The sequence below is a fragment of the Lipotes vexillifer genome, unplaced genomic scaffold, assembly GCF_000442215.2.
Source record: "Lipotes vexillifer unplaced genomic scaffold, Lipotes_vexillifer_v1.1 scaffold444, whole genome shotgun sequence".
NCBI lineage: Eukaryota > Metazoa > Chordata > Mammalia > Artiodactyla > Lipotidae > Lipotes > Lipotes vexillifer.
Window position 1 is genome coordinate 1,010,447 of NW_006793488.1, and position 20,717 is coordinate 1,031,163.

Consider the following 20,717-nt stretch of genomic DNA (forward strand, 5'->3'; position numbering starts at 1 on the left):
AAGAAAAGATTGGGTTTTGAGAATGATTCTAAGGTATAAAAAGCTTTCTACAATAAATTCTGGCCAAGCGTATCCATCATTATTGAAAGGAGTTTAAAAAAATAGAGCCAACAATCTTAGTAGGTACCAAAATTACTGCTTTGCATTATAAAGCTGTTTATGAGTATACTATTCTAAAAGCTCTTCTTTATATGACATTTTTCTAGAGGTCTTATTAATCATCAAAAGAAATTAAATTGCATTCAGTATAGCTTAGGTGGTACACATTTCATTAGCTTTTAATTATTTGAAAACTGGTAACTTTTGATCAGTATATATGATGACTCTCTTAAGCAGAATTGATGATTAACCAAAACATGACATTTTTCTTGTTATGAAAAATGCCTTAGTACTTTCTATGTGGTTTATTAGATGGCTCCCACTTTCTTTTTCATTCTGATTTCCTGAGAGGTATTTGTAATGACCTCTGCTTTTATTTACCTCCCAAACTCCCTCTTGGTTCGCTCTTAAGTGGAACTCGAGCAGAGTAGGAACTGCAGGCACTCTTTGGAGATATTGTAGCCGCGGGACTAGGGCAGATTCTATGAAAGGAATGGGAGGAGATTCTAGTGCAGTGATTTTCAACCTTCAAAAATTAATGTCCTGCCTGGGCTTCCCTGGCGGCGCAGTGGTTGGGAGTCCGCCTGCCGATGCAGGGGACGCGGGTTCGCGCCCCGGGCCGGGAGGATCCCGCGTGCCGCGGAGTGGCTGGGCCCGTGGGCCATGGCCGCTGGGCCTGCGCGTCCGGAGCCTGTGCTCCGCGACGGGAGAGGCCACAGCGGTGAGAGGCCCACATATCGCAAAGAAAAAAAAAAAAAAAAAATTAATGTCCCTTCCTAGTTTAAAAACAAATATTTTGTAACACCCCTATATTATACTGAAATGAAGTCCACAGATTTCTATATACAATTTCTAAAATATAATGCCCTACAATGTATAGAAGAAATGAAGAAATAAAAATACATAAAATAATATGTATTTCAGATATACGTCAGGAAGATGGTATTAGATACCGAACTATTCCTACAAAATGTAATCCCTCCAAGGGGTGTGGTAGGCCCCCAATTTGGAACCACTTGTAGGGTGGTTAAAAGTGTGTTCTGGAGAAACACTCCCAGAATGACAGAGCAAGGGCCTCCAAAAATCTGCTCCTTCATAAAAATAATGAGGATACTAACAAATATGATCAAAACCAACTTTTCCAGAACTCTGGAAATGAACCAAAGATTTGCAACAATATAAGGAGGATTTACTCAACAAGAACAAAAGAATGTCAGAACTGTGAGCTTTGTGGCATTTTAATTTGCCTTATTTCCACCCCTCTCTCCCTAGCTCCATGGTAGTCTTGAAAATGAACAGCCTTACAACTATGGTAGCCATAAAAACTTGCAGCCTAGCAAACAACAAAGAGGAGAAAATGGGCTTGGAACTCCCTAAAAGAATTGTCACTATTAACCTGTCTCGCAGCCCTCTGAAAAGTTCCATTCCCAGGGCTTATTTTTATTTGATCTGATTCAGAGCTTACTATGTGCAAATAGCCCTATCTATAGGATGTTTTTCAAAACCAATGAGAAGCAACTGTTTAACATTATAGGTACCTGAAGAGGTGATACCAACTGGGGGTAATAAAAGGCTGTCCCAAAAAATTTAACAGGAGGGTCTGAAACTTCCTTAGGGGACTTTGAACACTTCTGACATACTCCTGAGAGTCTAGACGGCCACACAGATGTGCAGGTCTGTAAGCATGCCCAGGAAAGCCCCAACAAGGTCCTAAACTCTCACCTCTGGCTGAACTTCAGACTCTGTGCAAGCAGGAAGTGAAGGCTACAGCAGAATTGTGTACTTCCTGCTGGAACACTGAAGACAATTAGCTGTCCACTGAGTTTACCCAGCAGAGACTTCAGTGGCCATGCATGATGAATACAGACCTTACAGAATTAGTCCAGGAAAGTCACTAAACAAACAAACAAGAACAACAAAACATCAACAACAAATTCTGGAGACCAGGATATCCTGTTTGCAGAGTTAACACATTATATTATTTAGAATGTCCAGGTTTTAACAAAAAGTACAAGACACAAAGAAACAGAGAAGTATGGTCCATACACAGTGAAAAAAAGAACCAGTCAAGAGAAACTGTCACTAAGGGAGCCAAGACACTGGGCTTACTAGACAAAGATTTTAATTCAGCTATTATAAACATATTCAGAGAACTAAAGGGAACCATGGCAGCAATGTCTAACTAAATAGAGAATATCAATGAAGAGATAGAAATTATGGAAAGGAATCAAACAGAAATTCTGGAGCTGAAAAGTATAATAACTGGAATAAAAATTTCCAAAAAATCACTAGAGGGTCTCAAAAGTAGATTTGATCAGGTAGAAAGAATAAAGAATCAGTGAACTTGAAATAAGTCAACTGAAATGATCTAATCTGAATAACAGAAGAAAAATATGAAGAAAAATGAACAGAGCCCCAAGACATGTGGGCCATACTCATAATGAAACTCCCTGAAGGAAGGGAAAGAAAGAAAGAATCAGAAAGAATATTTGAAAAAGTAATAGCTGAAAACTTTCCAAATTTGATGACAGATATTAGTATACACATCCTAGAAGTTAAAAGACCCAAAGAGGATAAACTCAAAGGGATATACACCTAAAATCCTCATAGTCAAACTGTCCAAAGCTGAAGATAAAGGGACAATCTTGAAGACAGCACACAAAAAAAGTAACTTGTTATGTACAAGGGATTATCAATAGAATTAAAAATGACTTCCTATCAGAAGCCATGGAAGCTAGAAGGCTGGTGACCGTGGCTAAGTTACTGTGCCTCAGTTTCTTCACTTATAAGTGAGGACAATAATAGTAGTACCTTAACAGGCTGTTAAAAGGATTAAATGAATTAATACATGTCACCCACTTAGCTTAGGGCCTGGCACAAAGAAAGTATTCCATAAGCATGAGCTATTTTGATTCTTGGAGGTGGCGAATAACCTTTTCAATCCTTCCTTCAAGACTCTGGTGCGGATTCACGGCATATATTCTTAGTTCTCTAATGACAGCTCTCATGATCTATCTCCAGGTGATTTTCTCAAAAACTATTTGGCTGACAGTAACGTAGTTAACTAGATAATTTATTTGAAAAGAAATATCTTTGGTAGCTGTTCAGAATTGGTAACTTGGATACATCACAGGATAATTTTACAAACTCGTAAGCATCTTAAACAGTTTGGCCTATATTCAGAATATTTCTTCTATTTTTTTTCTTTGACTTGGAATTCATTTTTGGATAATTATTTTTTTCATGTACCATGATTAAAAGTTAGGGTAATATAACAATATGACAGTTCAACTATGAAAGTTGGAACATACTTTGTACCATGTACAAAGTGGATCAGTCTGAATTTCAAAAATGCACCTATGATGTGCAAACCAGCAGGCCAAGTGTGCAGACTGCAATTAGAATTAGGATCGGTGGGACTGTGTTAAACCCAGGGCTGGCTCCCAGGTGTGAAAGCTGCTTAACTTCTGCTACAAAAGTTGCTTTGAAAGAGCTTTGTTTATAGATTCAATGCTACCCATTGCAGCAGAGTTTTCTGCATTTGGAGTGAAAAGCACAACAAAACAATAACAACTGTACTCTTTCCAAAAAGTACTGAAGGAAGTTGGGATTTTTTTTTTTTAAGAATCAGGTGCATTGAGGCCAGCCAAAGAGCTACAGCAATTTTCTGTGGCTTGTTTGATTTCTGTGTCTTTTCTTCCTGGAGAGCTGACGTGAAGACGGTTTGCAAAGCAGCTCCTACATGTGGGTGAGTGGATCACAGCCTGGTCCTGTGAAGGCAAGCAGATCTTCACTCAGAGCACATGACAGAACCTGCTAACTGTGGGAGGAAAGGCCTGGCTGGAAAAACGTGACATTTATTTAAAAAATAATAATTTTGGAGCTGAAGGTGACCCTATACCTCATTAAATCCAAAGCCATATGAGAAAATTAAGACTCAGAGAAATCAAACAACTTGCCCAAAGTCACTCAGCTAGTCATTGGCAGAGCTAATCATATTGCCGTGAGCCATGGAGAGAGAGGGAGAGAAAGAAATTGTAAGAATGGTTTGACTTGATTTGGTGTTTTTCCATGAGATCCTAAGGAAAAACAAAATAAAACTAATTTCTTTCCACTTGGATCACTGACTATTTCTTAGATTGTCCCAACTTTGAGCTGAAACTGATAAATATATATTTGCTAGTTCACATTATTTTAAAACATTAAATTGAGAAAGCCAGTTTAATCAAACCAACTTAATTTGAAGTGAAAAGGCAATAAAGGAAAGAAAGACTCTTGTTAATTGTTTTAGCATTCATCATCTTTCCAATTATCTTTAATATCATATGAGATGCTTAAAACTCTGAGTTAGGCAATTTTCTTCATCTGCCGATTGGCCAATCAGCTGGCCTCTGAGAAGCAGAAGGGTCAGCTTACGGGCCTTGGTGTGCACACAGGTGCACAGCCCCTTCTCTTCACATCCTGAAGGCATGAGTAGCACATGTTTCTACCCACCCACCCCACTTGGAACTCCATCGTCCAGGGATGAAGACCTTCCTCTGGGAACATGAGCGGGATGGAAAGGGGCGCATGAAGGAGAGGCCTAGAAGATGGACCAGAAGGAGGCAGGGTCTAGGAAGCTGTTGGCGCCAAGAAGGACTCTGGAACACTGTTAACTGTCAGACCCTCTAAAACTAAGAGTGAGGGGTGGGTTTGTCTTAAAGGAGGCAGAACCTGGGTTTGGACAGAGGGTAGGGAAGCAGGAGAGGTGGTGATAGAGGGTAATAGTGACCCACCCCCATCCCCATCCCCAAAGAGTATTGACTCCATCTGCCTCTTGTGAATGTACAGCCTTGGGGGGCATTAGCCCTTCCAGGAAGAGGACGAAGTGCCAGATGTTCTTGAGGTCGTACAAGAAGGAGTGGCAAGGGGCTGGATCTTGAGAGAGTGAGTTTCAATATTCAACAACTGTAGTCGTAATAATATGGGATAACTCTGCCTGAAATTCCATTCCTTCCTGCCTGATCCTTGAAACAGACTGACCTCTGGTTGTCTCATCTCAGCCCCTTAGACTTATACCCCTGAGTTTTATCTGTGGGCCAAGGTCTTTTCCTGGGCATTCCATCTTTGAACAGCACAGCCAGAAGATTGCAGGGGGTTAACGGCTTTAAGTCTACGGCCGCTGACCATGTGAACAGCCTTCCCCCTGCTCCCCTGGGTTTAGGACGGAAGCCCCCTCCCCCCCCCCCCCCCCCCCCCCGTTGTTGGTACCATCAGTGCAAATGTCAATGTAGCGAAAAAGGCAAATAACGTGACATTATTGTGAAAACAGCTTTGACATCATAAAACCTAAAAGGAATCACTAATCTTGAGACTACTGTAAAAGTACATAATTAGAAGGACAGCTGAGTTGGAGACTCACAATACCTGATTTGCGTTAAGAAGCTACATAAATGAAAACAGTAGTTATTGTCATAAGGATAGACATATAGACCATTGAAACAAAGAAGAGACTTCGGAAATAGACCCTCTTATATGGTCAGTGAAGTTTTGGGGTGGGGGGCAAGTATGCAAAGGTAATTTAATGGGGAAAGCAGTTCATTCAGCAAATGGTGATGGAAACCCCCCCCCCCCCCCCCCGTCTCCATGACTCCTGGCTCACCTTATAGCCCACCTTATATTTTTATAGAGTGTACTGTATGTGGCTGTTTCACTCATGAACACTGGATGCAGCTCCTCAAGGGCAGAGACCTAGTTAATTTCCTTCTGAATCCTTAGCATCTGGTATTTGGAAGTATTTAAATTGCCCCGCCTCAGCCTCTGCTGCCCCCAGCCCCACCCCTGCTCGCCAACCCTGCAGCTCAGGTAGCCCCCATTTCTTATCAGTGGTCATTACTAGTCTCATCAGCAGGTGCCAACTGAGCACTCCCTCTGGACCTAGCACTGTGGGAAATACTTTAAATTGCCTCGTTAAATTGCCATTTAATTGGTAACTACTAAGTTTACCCTCATTCTGCTGATGAGGAAGCTCCGAGAGGTAAAGCCATTTTCTCAAGGTCACACAGCCAGTGACTGCCCAAAACAGAGCTTGACGTGGGGGGCGGCTGTGGTGACCATAAACTGGTGGATGTGTCCAGGGACAGCCTTCACCAGCCCCCTCAGTCAGGGAGGGGCTTAGAAATACTTTTGGTTTTCTGGAAACTGTAACTTCTAGGGTTCACTGGTGTTTGCACTGAGGAGGCAAGGTTTCTGCTTTTGTTTTTAAAATGCCCCAAAGTGACAGCAATAGCACAGTCATCTAAGGACACTGGGCACCCCTCTTCCGACTGCTTCAGCGTGCTTAGCTTGATGGCAGCATATTGCCTCCAAGAAATTCCAGCTGTGTGACTAGTAATGAACACAATAACAGCAGCTAACAGTCATTAGGCATCTGTTATGCTTGGCAATTTTGTCATCTCCACTTTAGAGGACGAAAGAGAGGCACAGAGAGGTTGTGCCTTGCCCAAGGTCACACAGCTGCTTGGTGCATGACCCAGACCCAACGGAGCCCTCTAATCCCTGTGCTCCACGGTCTGGTGTGTCCCATTCAGTTAGTCAGACCGTCAGCCACCCTCTGTGAGCCAAGCAAAGGGAAGACGAGAAGACTGGGGCAGTGGTCTGGCTGTGAGGAGCAGGGCCCCGGACCAGGAAACATGGTCCCAGGGTGATGGGATATTTGGGGAAGACAACGAATGGACAAGGGCGATAGAAACAGGGAAAGGAATTCGGAGCAGAGAGCTGACAGAGGAAAGGGTTACCGAGAACAAGGTCTTATCAGCTTCACACTTTTGTAGCAATTTGGTGAGGGGCAGCCTCATGAGGTTATTTGCTGGGGTGCCCGTGGGGATTTATGGTGGGAGGCCTTCGGATCAAGGAATCGGGAGGAATAATTTTGAGCGGCAGCTGGCTTCAAGGGCATCAAGTGAGTGAGTGTGTGTGTGTGTGCGCGCAGGGCGGCGGGGTGTGTAAAGAAGAGGTGAGCAGTGCAGGATGCCAAGTAATCCTTATTTTGCCATTTTTGGCTGTCACAGCAGGCTTAGGGGGTGGCTATTTGGGTCTGGTTTTGTCGTTCCATATACATGCAGGGCTGCTGTGCTGTAATTCCAAGGGCTTAAATGGTGCTCCAACGTGCCTTTCAGTTTACAGGGGTGAGGCGTTGTCTTGGCTATAGCCGCTAGCTTGTCATTGCTCAGCTCTTTGCCTTCAGATGGACTGCAGTGTTTTTTATTCACAGTAGTGCTTTGCTACTGGTTCAGCGCTTTCCTTCTCTCCACATTCTCGAATGAGCGTTTACCGGCACTGCGGAGTTAATACCGCCCCTACAAGTGTGTGCCATTCCTGTAACATGGGGCAGTTAAGACATTTCTAACTTTTAATTTCTCTTAAAATGAGCTTATAACTTCCTACCATCCCCATCTGGATGCTTTTACAACCGACAGTGTTTTAGCTTTACTGCTTCTAAAGAGCCACTCTAGGAGACACATTTTTCGTTCCACTGAGCCAGATTTCACTGAGTTCAACGCCTGGCAATTTCCCTCCCATACAGACCTTTGTCAATATCCTTTACATTTGGACTCTCGGGATTTTTTTTCCCCCTCTTTTGGACAAGAATAAAACAAGAATATTGTTTTGGACTGAGTGGGTCCCAATGGAAAAAATAAATTTCTTTGGAATCCTAAACTCCCTGCAGCCAGCTTGTGATATAGCCGTTCAGGGCAGTGAAAAAACTGTGTGGTTGGTATTTGGTAATAATTTCAGTTTTATTTCCACTTCTTTCTCTGAATGAAAGATGAGGTCACAGATTGGGAGAACCACATCTTTACATTCAAAGAAAAATCCTTTATTGCAAAGGCCAAAAAAAAAAAGGGGGGGGGTGTGGTTTAGTCTCAGATGCTCTTGGGTTTTATTCTTAGCTTACCAGATGTATGACCTTGAGAAAATTATTTTAACCTCTCTGTTGCCTCAGTTTCCTCATCTGTAAATGGAATATTAATAAGCACCCACCTTATAAAATTTAAAAAGCTTAGATAAGATCATGCTCACGCAGGGACTGGTACACAGTAAGTGCTCAGTAAACGCTGGCCATCTTACTCTTAGAGTAGAGAATGCTTGGCTCCTGTGTCTCTGCCATTCACCTTAATAGTCATATACTAAGGCAGAGAGGAGCTAGTATAGGCTCTGGCCACTAAAACCATGGCCTTTTCCAGTGGTTGCTGCCGTAATGGGATGATCGATCTCTATTATACGAAGCCCAAACTGCCTGTTCAGTAACATTTCTCATTCATTAGCTAAAAACAATCTCTGACAATCAGACATTTCTGCCTATGGTATCGAATACTCCTCAAAGTAGAACAGAAAGAAACATTAGACCGACTCTGTCTCCTGGTAAATGTATGTCACTTCAATTTGATATCAGCAAATGCCCTTGTAAATCAAACTCACCACACTGAATCCTTGGTGAGTTTGGAGTTCACATTCCCATCTTCTTCCAGGAAGATGTCCAACTGCAGATTGGCATTGTTATCATGGGCTGAGAAATAGTTGGTGACGACTCTCGCTGGTATCCCGAGGCATCGCAAAACTGCAGGAAAGAAAGATGGACCACAACTAAACACATCACCAAGATCTAATAAATACAGAGTGAACAAGCCCTTCTCAGAAGGGGCCTTCTTCTGTACCAACATGGACACATGTGGTTCTCAAATGTCCCACACTGAGGAAGGGGGCCTATCGTCAAGGATCAGGGCTGCAGAGAGAAGCCTCGCTGCCTGATCATACAAACTGCAGTTGGCACCAAACGAAGCCAGTGGGAATGGGATCCCAGGAACAGGCTTCCAGTTGTTTAGTTGCTAATCATACGATCATCAAAGTAGGATTATTTTAGTCCAGCTAATGGACTAAAGCTTCTGAAAATAAAATTTAAAAACCTCAGCTAATAGGAAGTTAGGAGTTTACCAAGCAGACCCTCAGTGCGGTTTGCTTTCCCGGCTGGAACATGCTCTTGTGACACTTGGTGGAAGGTGACAGCACAGATTCATTTTAATCATTAGATAATAAATTTCCTGGATGCATCTCTTGCCGTATATGCACCTATTGATTAAACTTAATCCAAATGCCCTCCCTGGCTGCCAGGATGCCAGACCTCAGGGCTCATTGAAAATAATTCAGCTGACACTTTTAAGATTAATGAGTTGCCTTCCCCCTTTTTTTTTTTCCTCTCAGAATTGTTTAGCATTTTTAACCGAAGACTATCCACCTCCTTCAATAGAACAACCTTGGAAGTCCAAACTTGAATCTGGTAGAGACTCAAGGGTCCTCATTAAATGACTGAATCTTATTTTTTAATTAATATTTATTGGAGTGTAGTTGGTTTACAATGAGGTGTTAGTTTCTGCTGTGTAGCAAAGTGAATCAGTTATACAGATACATGTATCCACTCTCTTCTAGATTCTTTTCCCACGCAGGTCATTACAGAGTATTGAGCAGAGCTCCCTGTGCTATACAGCAGGTCCATATTAGATATCTGTTGTATATATAGTGGCGCGTATATGTCAGCGACTTAATCTTAACACCCCAAACGTCACCGATGGCAGCCACCACCCGCCTCTCACTTCCATCTTCCTCTATGGATTTACAGCCCCTACACTTGCTACAGTTTTACCACAGAAATAATTGACACTCTAGTTGTATTTCTAGCTTAACACTAATTCACGTGATTACAGAATCTTCCGAACTCATAATTTTAAGACAGGTGAAGTCTGACATGGGGGCACCAGTGCCTCCTTCCCTCCAAATTTCCTTTTCAGGTTTACCCTCACGGTGACATCCCACGTTGGGCCTCTGCCTTTTCTTATCACCGAAGCCTGTGTTCAGGAAGAGATCCGAGGACCCTTTTATACAAAAGGCATACGTGAATGGAAGGTGTTTACTATTTTATCTGGTTCTAAACCTAAAGGAATTACACCGGGAGAGTGAAACTGCAGACATCAGGAGGACGTGGGGAGTCCTTTCTCTTTTCCTGGGATCATTTCATAAGAGAGGCTGCCTCTACTGAGCACCCTGTACTTAGACTTGGCTTGGGAGCCATGAGGGAGGGGGCCTACCTCCAAATGGTAGCCCTTCGTGAAGTTCAGGTTTCCATGTGGAACTTGAGAGGCCAGCCCTTCTAGGACACTGACACATTGGCTACAATGCCGTTCATTGCTCCCAGGAAATATATATTCCTTTAGCCCTTGGGTATACACAAATGGCTAAGAAAATAATCTTATCCAGTTTGACGCCATGGAGAAACAAAACACACAACCCAAACTTATGATTTCTTTCCACTTGGATCTCTGACTAATTCTTAGACGGTCAGAACTTTGAGCTGAAACTGACAGGCTTCATAATCATTTATAAAAAAATGGTCTCATCCTGGCTTCCAGCCTCCAGATCCTCCTTGATTTTTCTGATTAAAAAGCATGCTAACTGGGTAAAACAGTCTTTATTAATGAGCCGGCAGAAAGGCCACTTTGACTTGAACTTAATGTTTTGTTTTGTTTTTTTACAGGGCTGTAGAAATGGCATGTTAATGAAAATCATTACCAATGATGAAGACATACTGAAATAAATGTTTTTTAAAAATACCCACAAGGGCTTCCCTGGTGGCGCAGTGCTTGAGAGTCCGCCTGCCGATGCAGGAGACGCGGGTTCGTGCCCCGTTTCGGGAGGATCCCACGTGCCGCGGAGCGGCTGGGCCCGTGAGCCGTGGCCGCTGGGCCTGCGCGTCCGGAGCCTGTGCTCCGCAAATGGGAGAGGCCACAACAGTGAGAGGCCCGCGTAACGCAAGAAAAAAAAAAAATAAATAAATAAATAAATAAAAAAATAAAAATACCCACTGAATTCACAATAACATTGTCTGGGCCGGGACAGACAAATGCCATATTGAAAAATGATGCATGAGGCTGAAGAGAACAATTCTGTTCCCATATGTTTTCCTCTATGGATTGGATATTGGGTGGATTAAAGGCAAAAGGGGAAGCTGGGGAGTACAGATCGTTCATTAAGTTCTGGTATCTAATTGCTCAGGGGCATTGAGACTCATACAAGAATGAAGATGAGCCCACCTGCCACAGTCCCTTCCATAGCTGGGGTAAAAACTAAGTGGGTATGTTTAGAAAATTCTCAGTGATAAACAGTAAGCAAATAAGCATATTTACAAAACTGCTCAATAGCAAGCGGTACATAGCTTATTATTTAAAATTTTGCTGACTGAGCCTTTTAAAATGTGGGGATTACTAAGAAATAAAACGGCATAGCCTTTCCCTCACATCCTTACGTGGCCCCGGAGATGCTCCATTTCTCTGAGTATTGAACGATGGATTATGTAGGAAATAGTCCATCATTCTTTCTATAAAGCTTCGGCAGTCAAAGAGAAACTATGAGCATATTTGGCCAAGTACAATTTAATTATGCATTGGCTGCATCCCAGAATAGCCACCCACAAATTCTATAGGTCCAACAGAGCTTGCTAGGTTGCTTTGCCAGGTTATAGATAAGATGTCTTAAGGTGAAATTTCCTTTGCATTAAAAATATATTACTCAACTGGATACTTACATGTGTTAAAGACACCAGCAAAAACCCAGCACTGACCATAGCGGACTGGATTCTCAGAACTCCTGTATTCCAACAGGATGTCAACACTTCCAGTCCAGGCTGATGGGGGGATGCCATAAGCATAGACATTGTCCCAGGATCCAGCGATGACGCCTTCATCATCCTTGGCATTAATCTAAATGAGACCGTGAGAGGCGAGAAGGGGTCAAGGTCATTTAGAAGACTCCTCTCCAGACTCTGACACTGGGCAAGCTAAGGTTTCCAGTGCATGCTGAAAACAGTTCCGCTTCTGTTCAGTTCACTGTTATTTGTCAGGGAAAGTGATGTGATGATGAGAGTGTGAGGGGAAACCAAATAACCAAGACTCCCTGTTATATAGCGTATGATTGTCGTAAGGTGGTGTTGAAAAGCAGGCAGGAAGAGTTGTCATGTTTTCTCACGTGCTTGGGAGAAGATACACACAGGGCCCTTGGTCTGGTTGGAATAGAGCTGGACAATGTGTGAGGAAGAGAGGGAGAAGGCCTGCAAAAGAAGACACAGCTCAGGGGATCTTGTCTTGGAAGAAGGAGAGTCAAAAGCTGGCAAATGACAGAAGACGTTAGAGTGGGGGCCCAGAGTCTCATGGTCTAACGAGTTTTGACTTTGAGGATGAGTGGCAGACTCCAATAAATTGAAAAAGTAAGCAGATGCTGTCACAGGCACCATTAAGGATTAATAAGAAATTAGATTCCCATGGGTGCCTTGCAGAGTCTGTTTTTTAAGAAGTTGCATTACAGAAGTACTTTCTTTATGACTGCTTAAGGTGATTAAAGTTGCATAATTTTGTTAAAAGATATCTCCAGTTATAATACATAAAGGGCCTGGGGTATTATAGTTTAAATGTAGGGGAGACTTAAGCAAAGAATGGCAGTCGAATATTTGGGGAAACCTGGCTACACGTTCAGACCACAGTCATTTGGTAGCAGCAGACCTCAAGTGCAGGAATCTTCCGTGTTTAGACAATAAAACGGGGCAGGAATAAACAGTTTCAAGGCATCCTGTCAGTTTCTTGGGGGTCACTGCTGAGTCTTACTTCTCTCGCTGTAGCTTTCATTATGTTTAATTACAGTCAGAAGAATTTCTAGGTGGGGAGCATTGGGAGTGCTTCCAAAAACTGATGGCACTTTAACAATGTTTATATGTTGACATGACACTGGTTTATAGACTTGCTCTTCAACATGTGGTCTGTGGACCAGCAGCAGTGGAATGCCCGGGAACTGGCTGGAAATGCAGACTCTCAGGCTCCTCCCCAGACCCACTAAATCAGAGCCCGCCTTTTAACAAAATCCCCAGGTGATTTTTGTGCACATTAGTTTGAGAAGCATAGGTTCAGACTACACTGAAAAGACATTAGTAAGCAATGTAGAACATACGATTGAAGCAGGTGTGTTTGGATTATGACAACCATAGAAGAGATGTTAAAATATGGTGATTTTTCTATGTTCATGGCCTTGCTAATTAACAGCCCACCCCCAGCACTTGCCCAGACCCCTCTCTTAGGCTTGCTGAGTTTAGTTTTTATAAAAGTCTATCCTCCCCAGTGGGTCGTGAGTACATTGAGAACAGAGATAAAAATCGATGCCTTTCCGACTTCTAACAAGAATTGGCAAAGAGCAGGTGCTCAATAGCTGTTGAATAATCCGCTGTATATTCAACAAGCGTATAGGCATTGCACACCTGAGTAAGAGTAAGATCTTCTCTGTGAAAAGAGATGGTCGAAAACTCACCAAGCAGAAGCAAATGTTATCAATATTAATGCAGAAAAGATGTACAGGGAGAGCTGGGTCCCAACAGAAGGAGTAGTCAGTTTTATTAGATTGGAGGGCGTGGTGACGGTTGTGGGCTGGATAGAGAAAATGACATGAAAGCTAGGTCTGGAGGGGCTGAGGTCCGGAAAAGGTTATCTACATGGTAGAGAGAATTTGAATAATTGCTTGGTGTCATGAAGAAATATGGTAACTTCAGGGACCTTCTGCAAGAATCATGTAAGTAGGCAATGTTGGACGACGTAGAAACTACTAGAAGAAAACACTTAAGATGTGCAAAAGCAACCTCTATGTTTCCCCTTTGACTCCGTCCAGTTAGGTTAAAGGGAAGGTAACTACCCAGTTAATTTGTTTAATGTAGAAAAAAATTAATCCGTTAGAGATTACTGAAGGACCCCATTCAACTAATTGCAAACTCCTTCCTTTGAGATTAACTTTGACTTTATCCTGTAACTCCATGAAATGACTGGAGTGCAGCAGGGTTTAGACAACAATTTTGGTTCTACTCATGATCAAGAATTCTCCTTGCAGTTGAATTGATTATTTACATCTGCATCTATTATAGTGCGGCCTGAAGAGTGCCTTGGTAGAGGCTATGATGTGGTTTGGTGTTTGTGAGTAGGTAGATTCAGCTTTAACTCACATTACCAGATTCTTATCCTTATCATTGAGAAATAGGGTAGAGCAATGAATCTCAGAGGTAAAAGTTCCGAAATTATGGTTCTGATGACTGATTTTCAAACAGACAGCCATTAATTAGAAGTGTTATTTATAGCATACAGCTGAACCCAATCAGCCAAAGGGAAGAGTAAGGAAAAAAAGGAGCTTCTCTCCTCTACAGACCTTTTAATTCTTAATGCTGAGCTGTTCCCCTGTTGCTAGATAAATCACAACTCTCATTTATTAGCATTTAGCCAGATTAGCTACTGTTTTCTAATTAGAATATTGATTTCTGGGGAGCCCAGATTGGGAAAGAGATACGTCTTTAGTGACAGATGTAAACGGTTAAAGTAATAGCCCCCTCCCTAGGCAACAAGATACGTTTGGGGGACACTTCAAGGGCGTGCTGGTCCCTTGTCAGGCCACAGTGAGCACCCTATTGTGAACTCTGAGTTGAACCAGTGACAGAATGAAATGTCTTCGTCTTGCATCACTGGTGGGCAACAAGAAAATATGAGCCCAGGACTTTGGACAGGCAGCATTATTCAACTTCATTAAGGTTTCACTAAACTGTCTTCTCATAATACCTACAATATTGGAAAAAAATTTTAAACCAGCCCCTTTGAAAGTGACTATCAGCGATCTCAGTGGCATAACATAATTCAATAAACTTCAAAACCTGATCCAAGAAAAGGGGAGGATTTTGGAGTGCGGCAGAGGGGCAGCTCGGCTCAGCTCTAACCCTGACCACCAGGGCTTCAGAAGCCCTGCTGTCAAGTCACCAAAATCCTGAGGTTGTTCACTTGTATTTCCAAATCTGGAAAGAAACAAACTGGATTAAAATGCTGATCTCTTCCTCGTTCTGACCAGAATCTTGGAAATGACTGCTGTGGAGAAGTGGGTGAAAAAGGGTCTGCATCCCTTAAAAGGCAGAGATTCTGGGACTACAGCGGAGAAATGATACAAAGCCTGAGAGTTATCTCCACGTGGGAAGGAGATCTACCTCCAATTAGGTAGAGTAGATTCTAGAATGAGGAATTTAACAGAATCCTAAAAGAAAGAGCAGAGCCCAAGGATTTTAACAGAGTTTGCCATCTCGTCAGCTAAACTCCCTCCTCTGCTCCAGTCTGTCTCAGGGTACGAAAGAGTAGAATGAAATACATTGGCCTCAAACTGTAGTTCAGAGGTTAAATCAAACTAATCTTGGATTGGAGAGTCAAGATTTTATCTACAGTATATTACAGCAAACAGGACACTTGAAGAGTTATGCAAGTATGAACATGAATAAAAAGAAAAGCAAAGAGGAAAGAGAGAGAATGGAAAAACTGTACATAGAAGAAAACAAAATTAAGGAACATAAAGGAGTTTCTCACAACCTCCTAGGAGATCACAGACCTAAAGGAACACATTGGGCACCAACTCACATCATCATGCGACTAAAGATAAATTATAAACTCTAAGAAACAGAGTAGATAATGTTCAAAATAAAATTAATGACATAGAAGAAAAGCTTGAGGTGAAGAAAATGCTAATGAAAAAGATAAAGGATGAAGTGATTAGAGAGGAGCTAATAGTTATGGAAGACAAGGATGATACAACATAAGGATAATTAGTATCCTTAAAATAGAGAACCTAACAAATAAAACAGAAGATATATTCATGACATAATATAAGAAAATTTTACCTAACTGAGGAAAAATTTAATCTATACATTGGAAGAGCAGTCTGAGCTCCAGGGTAATTTGATGCAGAATGCTCGTTACCTAGGAACTTTAATTAATTAATCTAGTTGAACTTAAGCTTAAAGAAATAATTGTTCAGTCCTACAGACAGAAAATGCAAATTAACAATAAGGGGAAAATGGGGCTGTCTTTAGACTTCTCCAGAACAACCAGTTGATGTCATCCACATTTGCATGGTCCTGAGAGGAGGGTGGACCCAAGAATATTGTGCACAGCTAAGCTGTTCTGTGAGCATAAGGACAACCAACACACATTTTCAAACATGAAGGATCTCAGAGAACACAGGACCCATCACAACCAAACCACTTGACAAGTGATATCAAGATAATTAAGGGATGAATCTAGCGCAGATCCCAGTAACAGAGACTCTGTGGTAAAGATCCAGGGGTGAGAAAAATCCACATACATTCAAAAATCTTTGGGAATCATAGTAACAGAATGAATATGAATTTTAAAACTTGATAATGTAAAAACAATGATAATCCTAAGAAAAAATTAGACCTGAGGGAGGGAAGAGGAAAGGAAGAATGGAAGTGCTGATGTTTTAATGTGTTCATCTCTCTTAGTTAAGCAGCACTACCTAAAACATAATTTAAAACATATAATTACTTTACTTTGTACAAGAGTGTTCCTAACAGCTTTATTCATAAGAGGCCCAAACTGGAAACATCTCAGATGTCCATCAGCAGGTGAACAGGTAGACAAACTGGGATATAGAATACGATAAAATACTGCTTTTGCCCGTGCAAAGGAACACATTGAAGACACGTGTAAGAATTGATTGAGTAGAAGAAGGCAGCCCCAAATAGTACCTACTGTGTGAATCCAGTTATGTGAGATTTAAGAAAAGGCAAATCAGGCTTCCCTGGTGGCGCAGTGGTTAAGAATCCGCCTGCCAGCGCAGGGGACACGGGTTTGAGCCCTGGTCCGGGAAGATCCCACATGCCGCGGAGCAACTAAGCCCGTGCGCCACAACTACTGAGCCCGTGTGCCACAACTACTGAAGCCCGCGTGCCTAGAGCCCACGCTCCGCAACAAGAGAAGCCACTGCAATGAGACGGCCGCGCACCGCAATGAAGAGTAGTCCCCGCTCGCTGCAACTACAGAAAGCCCACGCGCAGCAACGAAGACCCAACGCAGCCAAAAAAAAAAAAAGGTCAAATCTATTGTAAGGAATCAGAATAGTGGTTGCTTGCTTCTGGGGATGTGGAATGATTACAAGAGAGCACGAGGGAAATTTCTGGGCTGATGGTAATGTTTATATTTTGGTTACATTGGGGTAGTGATTACCCCAATCAAAACTCATTGAATGTTACATTTAATACCCATACATTTCACTGTACGTAAATTTTACTTCACAAAAAATACATAAAAACCACATGAACTAACCCTAACCTATATTGCGAAGCATATAGCCACTGTCTGCAAATGTGCTCTGCTTTATAGACTTGACACAAGCTCCGACAGGAGTTGGTAATTAGCTTCATTTCTTATGAAAATCTTTACAACTAGATATTATTAACCTTGTCTCCCTTGGTAACTGAGGATTCTTATTTGGCCCAAACATATTTTACTAACTGACAGTTGTGAAAGAAATAACAAAACGTGGACCAAGAGAGAGAGATACTGAGATTTTAAGCTTTCCAAGCATTGTCTGCTGTTTTTCATTGCTATTCCGCTGCTGTGTGGCGCAGGGCTGGTGTATAGAATGGACCTCCAAAAATATCTGAATGAAGGACTGGATGGATGAATAGATGAACGGGAAAAGGGAGAGAGCAGAACAAGGAGAGGAAAGGAAAAGGGTGTCAAGGGAGAGGAGAGGGGAAGGAGAGAGGGCAGGAAGGGAGGCAAAGTGCATAGGCCTGAGAGCGCATATCCTAAAGGGCGGTGCTGGCTTTGCTGCATTTCCATTTATCCATCCTGGGGATGTCTGACCCGGGAGACCAGAGCAGCCCTGACTGCACAGCTTGGAAGGAGTGCTGAGAAGCAGCCCCGTGTTTCAGAAATAGCCAATGTGATTACAAAATAGATGTAGCACTGAAACCTCATTCCGGGAAGCAATTCAGGGAAAGCAGACATTTAGATTGACTGTGATTATCACATTTGAGAGATGGCTTGTAATAAATGTCTGTTTTTCTCCCAGTATATGGGGAGCACAGGCATAAGAAATGTAACCTTAATAATTGAGAAGCCAAGCTGTTTGCCCACAAATGGAAACTTCATTACATTGCTAGTTTTTAACCACAAGAGAAGAAAATGATGTCCGAACAGTTCATTTGTCTCCTGAACCCCTCCACCCCAACTTAAAGGAGAAGGATTGAATGAGACAGGGCTTGTAAAAGGCATTACTTTTGTACCCAAGGAGGTCATGTGATACGGAGAGAGGACAGGCAGAGGACAAATACAGGGGACATGTAATATCGTGTGTGGAACAGTGGGGTCAGGCAACCTGAGATCCATTTCCAGTTTGACCGGTGACCTTGGATAAGTCATTTAACTTCCTGATACTTCTGTCTCTTCACCTGCACATTGGTTATTTATGAAACGGATACGTTTCTCAAAATTGGCTATGAAAACAATTTCCGTTAGGTAAATTCTATTTTCCTACTGGCTTCCAATATATTCGTCGATTGTTAAAAATTCTTCGATAAACAGAAATGAAAATCCCCGGTGAATGAGGTGACCTTATGGCATCATGTTTAGTTTGAAAGGTACTAGAGATCGTCCTGACTCTGTACCTCCCATTCATCACTGGATTCCCTTAGCCATTCCTAAACCTTAGGAAGGCCTCCCGTGCTTGTGGGTACCTTGACTCCAACTTTAAGATTAAAAAAAACTTATTAGAATTAGTATTTTACCCTGTTGAACTACAATCACGTTTTTCGTTAATCCTAACCGGTAGATTCTCCAAAGTTGCCACCCGTGGGAGCTCTTGATTGAGACTGGAAAGGTTATCAAGAGCCACAGAGGCCTCTAGCTTTTTCTCCTCTACCAGAGTGAGGAATGTCATCTTGACATTCCTGGGCATGAATCATGGAGAGAGAAAATAACAATTTAAGATAAGAAAGCAGTTAGGGTCAGAGCTCCAGAAACCCTGGATGGGGGCTGAAATCCATGAAGGAACCTACATCTGGCCATGGTCACCAGCCTGGAAAATTTAACGCTTAGGCATCTGCAAAATTATGCAGGCGTGTGAGTCATTCTGCCACTTTTCCAAAACACCAACGGAAGTCATATCTTTTTGTTTTGTTTTGTTTTGTTTTTGCTGTACGCGGGCCTCCCACTGCTGTGGCCTCTCCCGCTGCGGAACACAGGCTCCAGACGCGCAGGCTCAGTGGCCATGACCCACGGGCCCAGCCGCTCCGCGGCATGTGGGATCCTCCCGGACCGGGGCACGAACCCGCGTCCCCTGCATGAAGCTCCTCGGTGGGGAAATGGCTGATGGGGACAATGGCTCTTAAGCACCTGAGTCCCCAGATTTCTCCAGGACAATTCACTCCAAGAAAGGGTTTTTTTTAGCTGCTTATAAAACAAAGGAGCAGTTATATAGTGCTTTAACATTTGTATTTATTTTTTTTTAAATAAAAGTTTTAGGGCGCTATGCTTTGGCTGGGCTGTAAGATCAGGGACTAGACTTCATGTTATTTATTTCTGATTCTAAAGTTCATTTGGGGTAGCTGGGTGGAATTTCTAACCCAAGTGAATTTGCAAATGTAGTCTGAATGGTTGAAACAGTTCATTGCATGAAGAGGTTTGCTGAATGTGAAGCTTTCTACGAGATGACCAAGTAAACAACTGGGGAAAAATAAAAACACCGTTCTGTAGTAGCTTCCTGTGAAGCTGCTTAGCAAAATATCAAAGGAGTGATGTCATGACTGTCTTTTTCATGCATGGAAGAAAAAAAAAAAAACAGTCTAAATACTGGGACAAGAGGAAGGGGAAGAAAGATGGACAAAGCGAAAAGTAGCTTTATTTTCAGTTTATCTGTGAGATCATGTATGCTTGGGGATCAGAAGCTCTGAAGTCCACTCTGCCTGCAAGGTCTACAGTCATTCGTCTTGTGTTGGGCCCTAGGGAACTCCAGGACCTATACTTCCACTTGTGGTCAGTTTGATTTACTAGCTGGAGTGCAAGATTTCCTTTTTATAACACACCGAACATGACTGGTTAAAAAAAAGTTCCCAAAAGGCACAGTTAGAATAGGGTATTAATGGGGATTAACGATGGCATCGTGTTTCGATGTTAGCAAAAGACCAGGGTTAAAAATAAATGTGTACACCTCAAGGGAAGCAGGAAAGCCCAGGCTGGCAGCAGTATAAAGACCGGTTTGGGTATAATTTCCACCAAGGAAAAAGGGTTTCCATGAATAGTAGCATGGCTTATTATTGCTCTGGACCCTTGTCAGTTATTCTTTTACCTTTTCATCCAATATCCCAACATTTGTTAGGTCACTGCTTTGTCCTGGGAAACCTCTGAGGAAAGCTTGAGAGGTTTGCTTTCTCCTACAACCCTATGCTAATTTCATCAGAGACTTTGCCATACTGTGCTGAAATGTTCTACTTACAAGTCTGTCTTCTCTGTTAGACTGTAAGCTCTGTGAAGGCAGAAACTATGTTTGTTTGGGTTTTTTTACAACTGTACCTGGACTGGAGATTCTCAATAAATACTTGTTGAATGAATGAGTTAATACTGAGTGTTTTACTACCATGAGCATCATTACAGCAATTACTACCATCACTGTCACCAATACCACCATCAAACCATATTTGGTACCTAGTCTTCTTTGGGAACTCTTTC

General features: G+C 42.3%; 1 protein-coding gene across 1 annotated transcript in view; it reads right to left on the reverse strand.

Annotated features, from left to right (window-relative positions):
- The window catches only part of F13A1 (coagulation factor XIII A chain), a 141,819-nt gene that overhangs the window by 49,336 nt on the left and 71,766 nt on the right, over window positions 1-20,717 (reverse strand). Inside the window, exons 7-8 of the mRNA XM_007466408.1 lie at window positions 11,714-11,888; window positions 8,560-8,698 (exon numbers count right to left, since the gene is read on the reverse strand). Of these exons, the coding sequence (XP_007466470.1) occupies window positions 8,560-8,698; window positions 11,714-11,888 (314 nt within the window). The remainder of the gene's footprint in view (window positions 1-8,559; window positions 8,699-11,713; window positions 11,889-20,717) is intronic.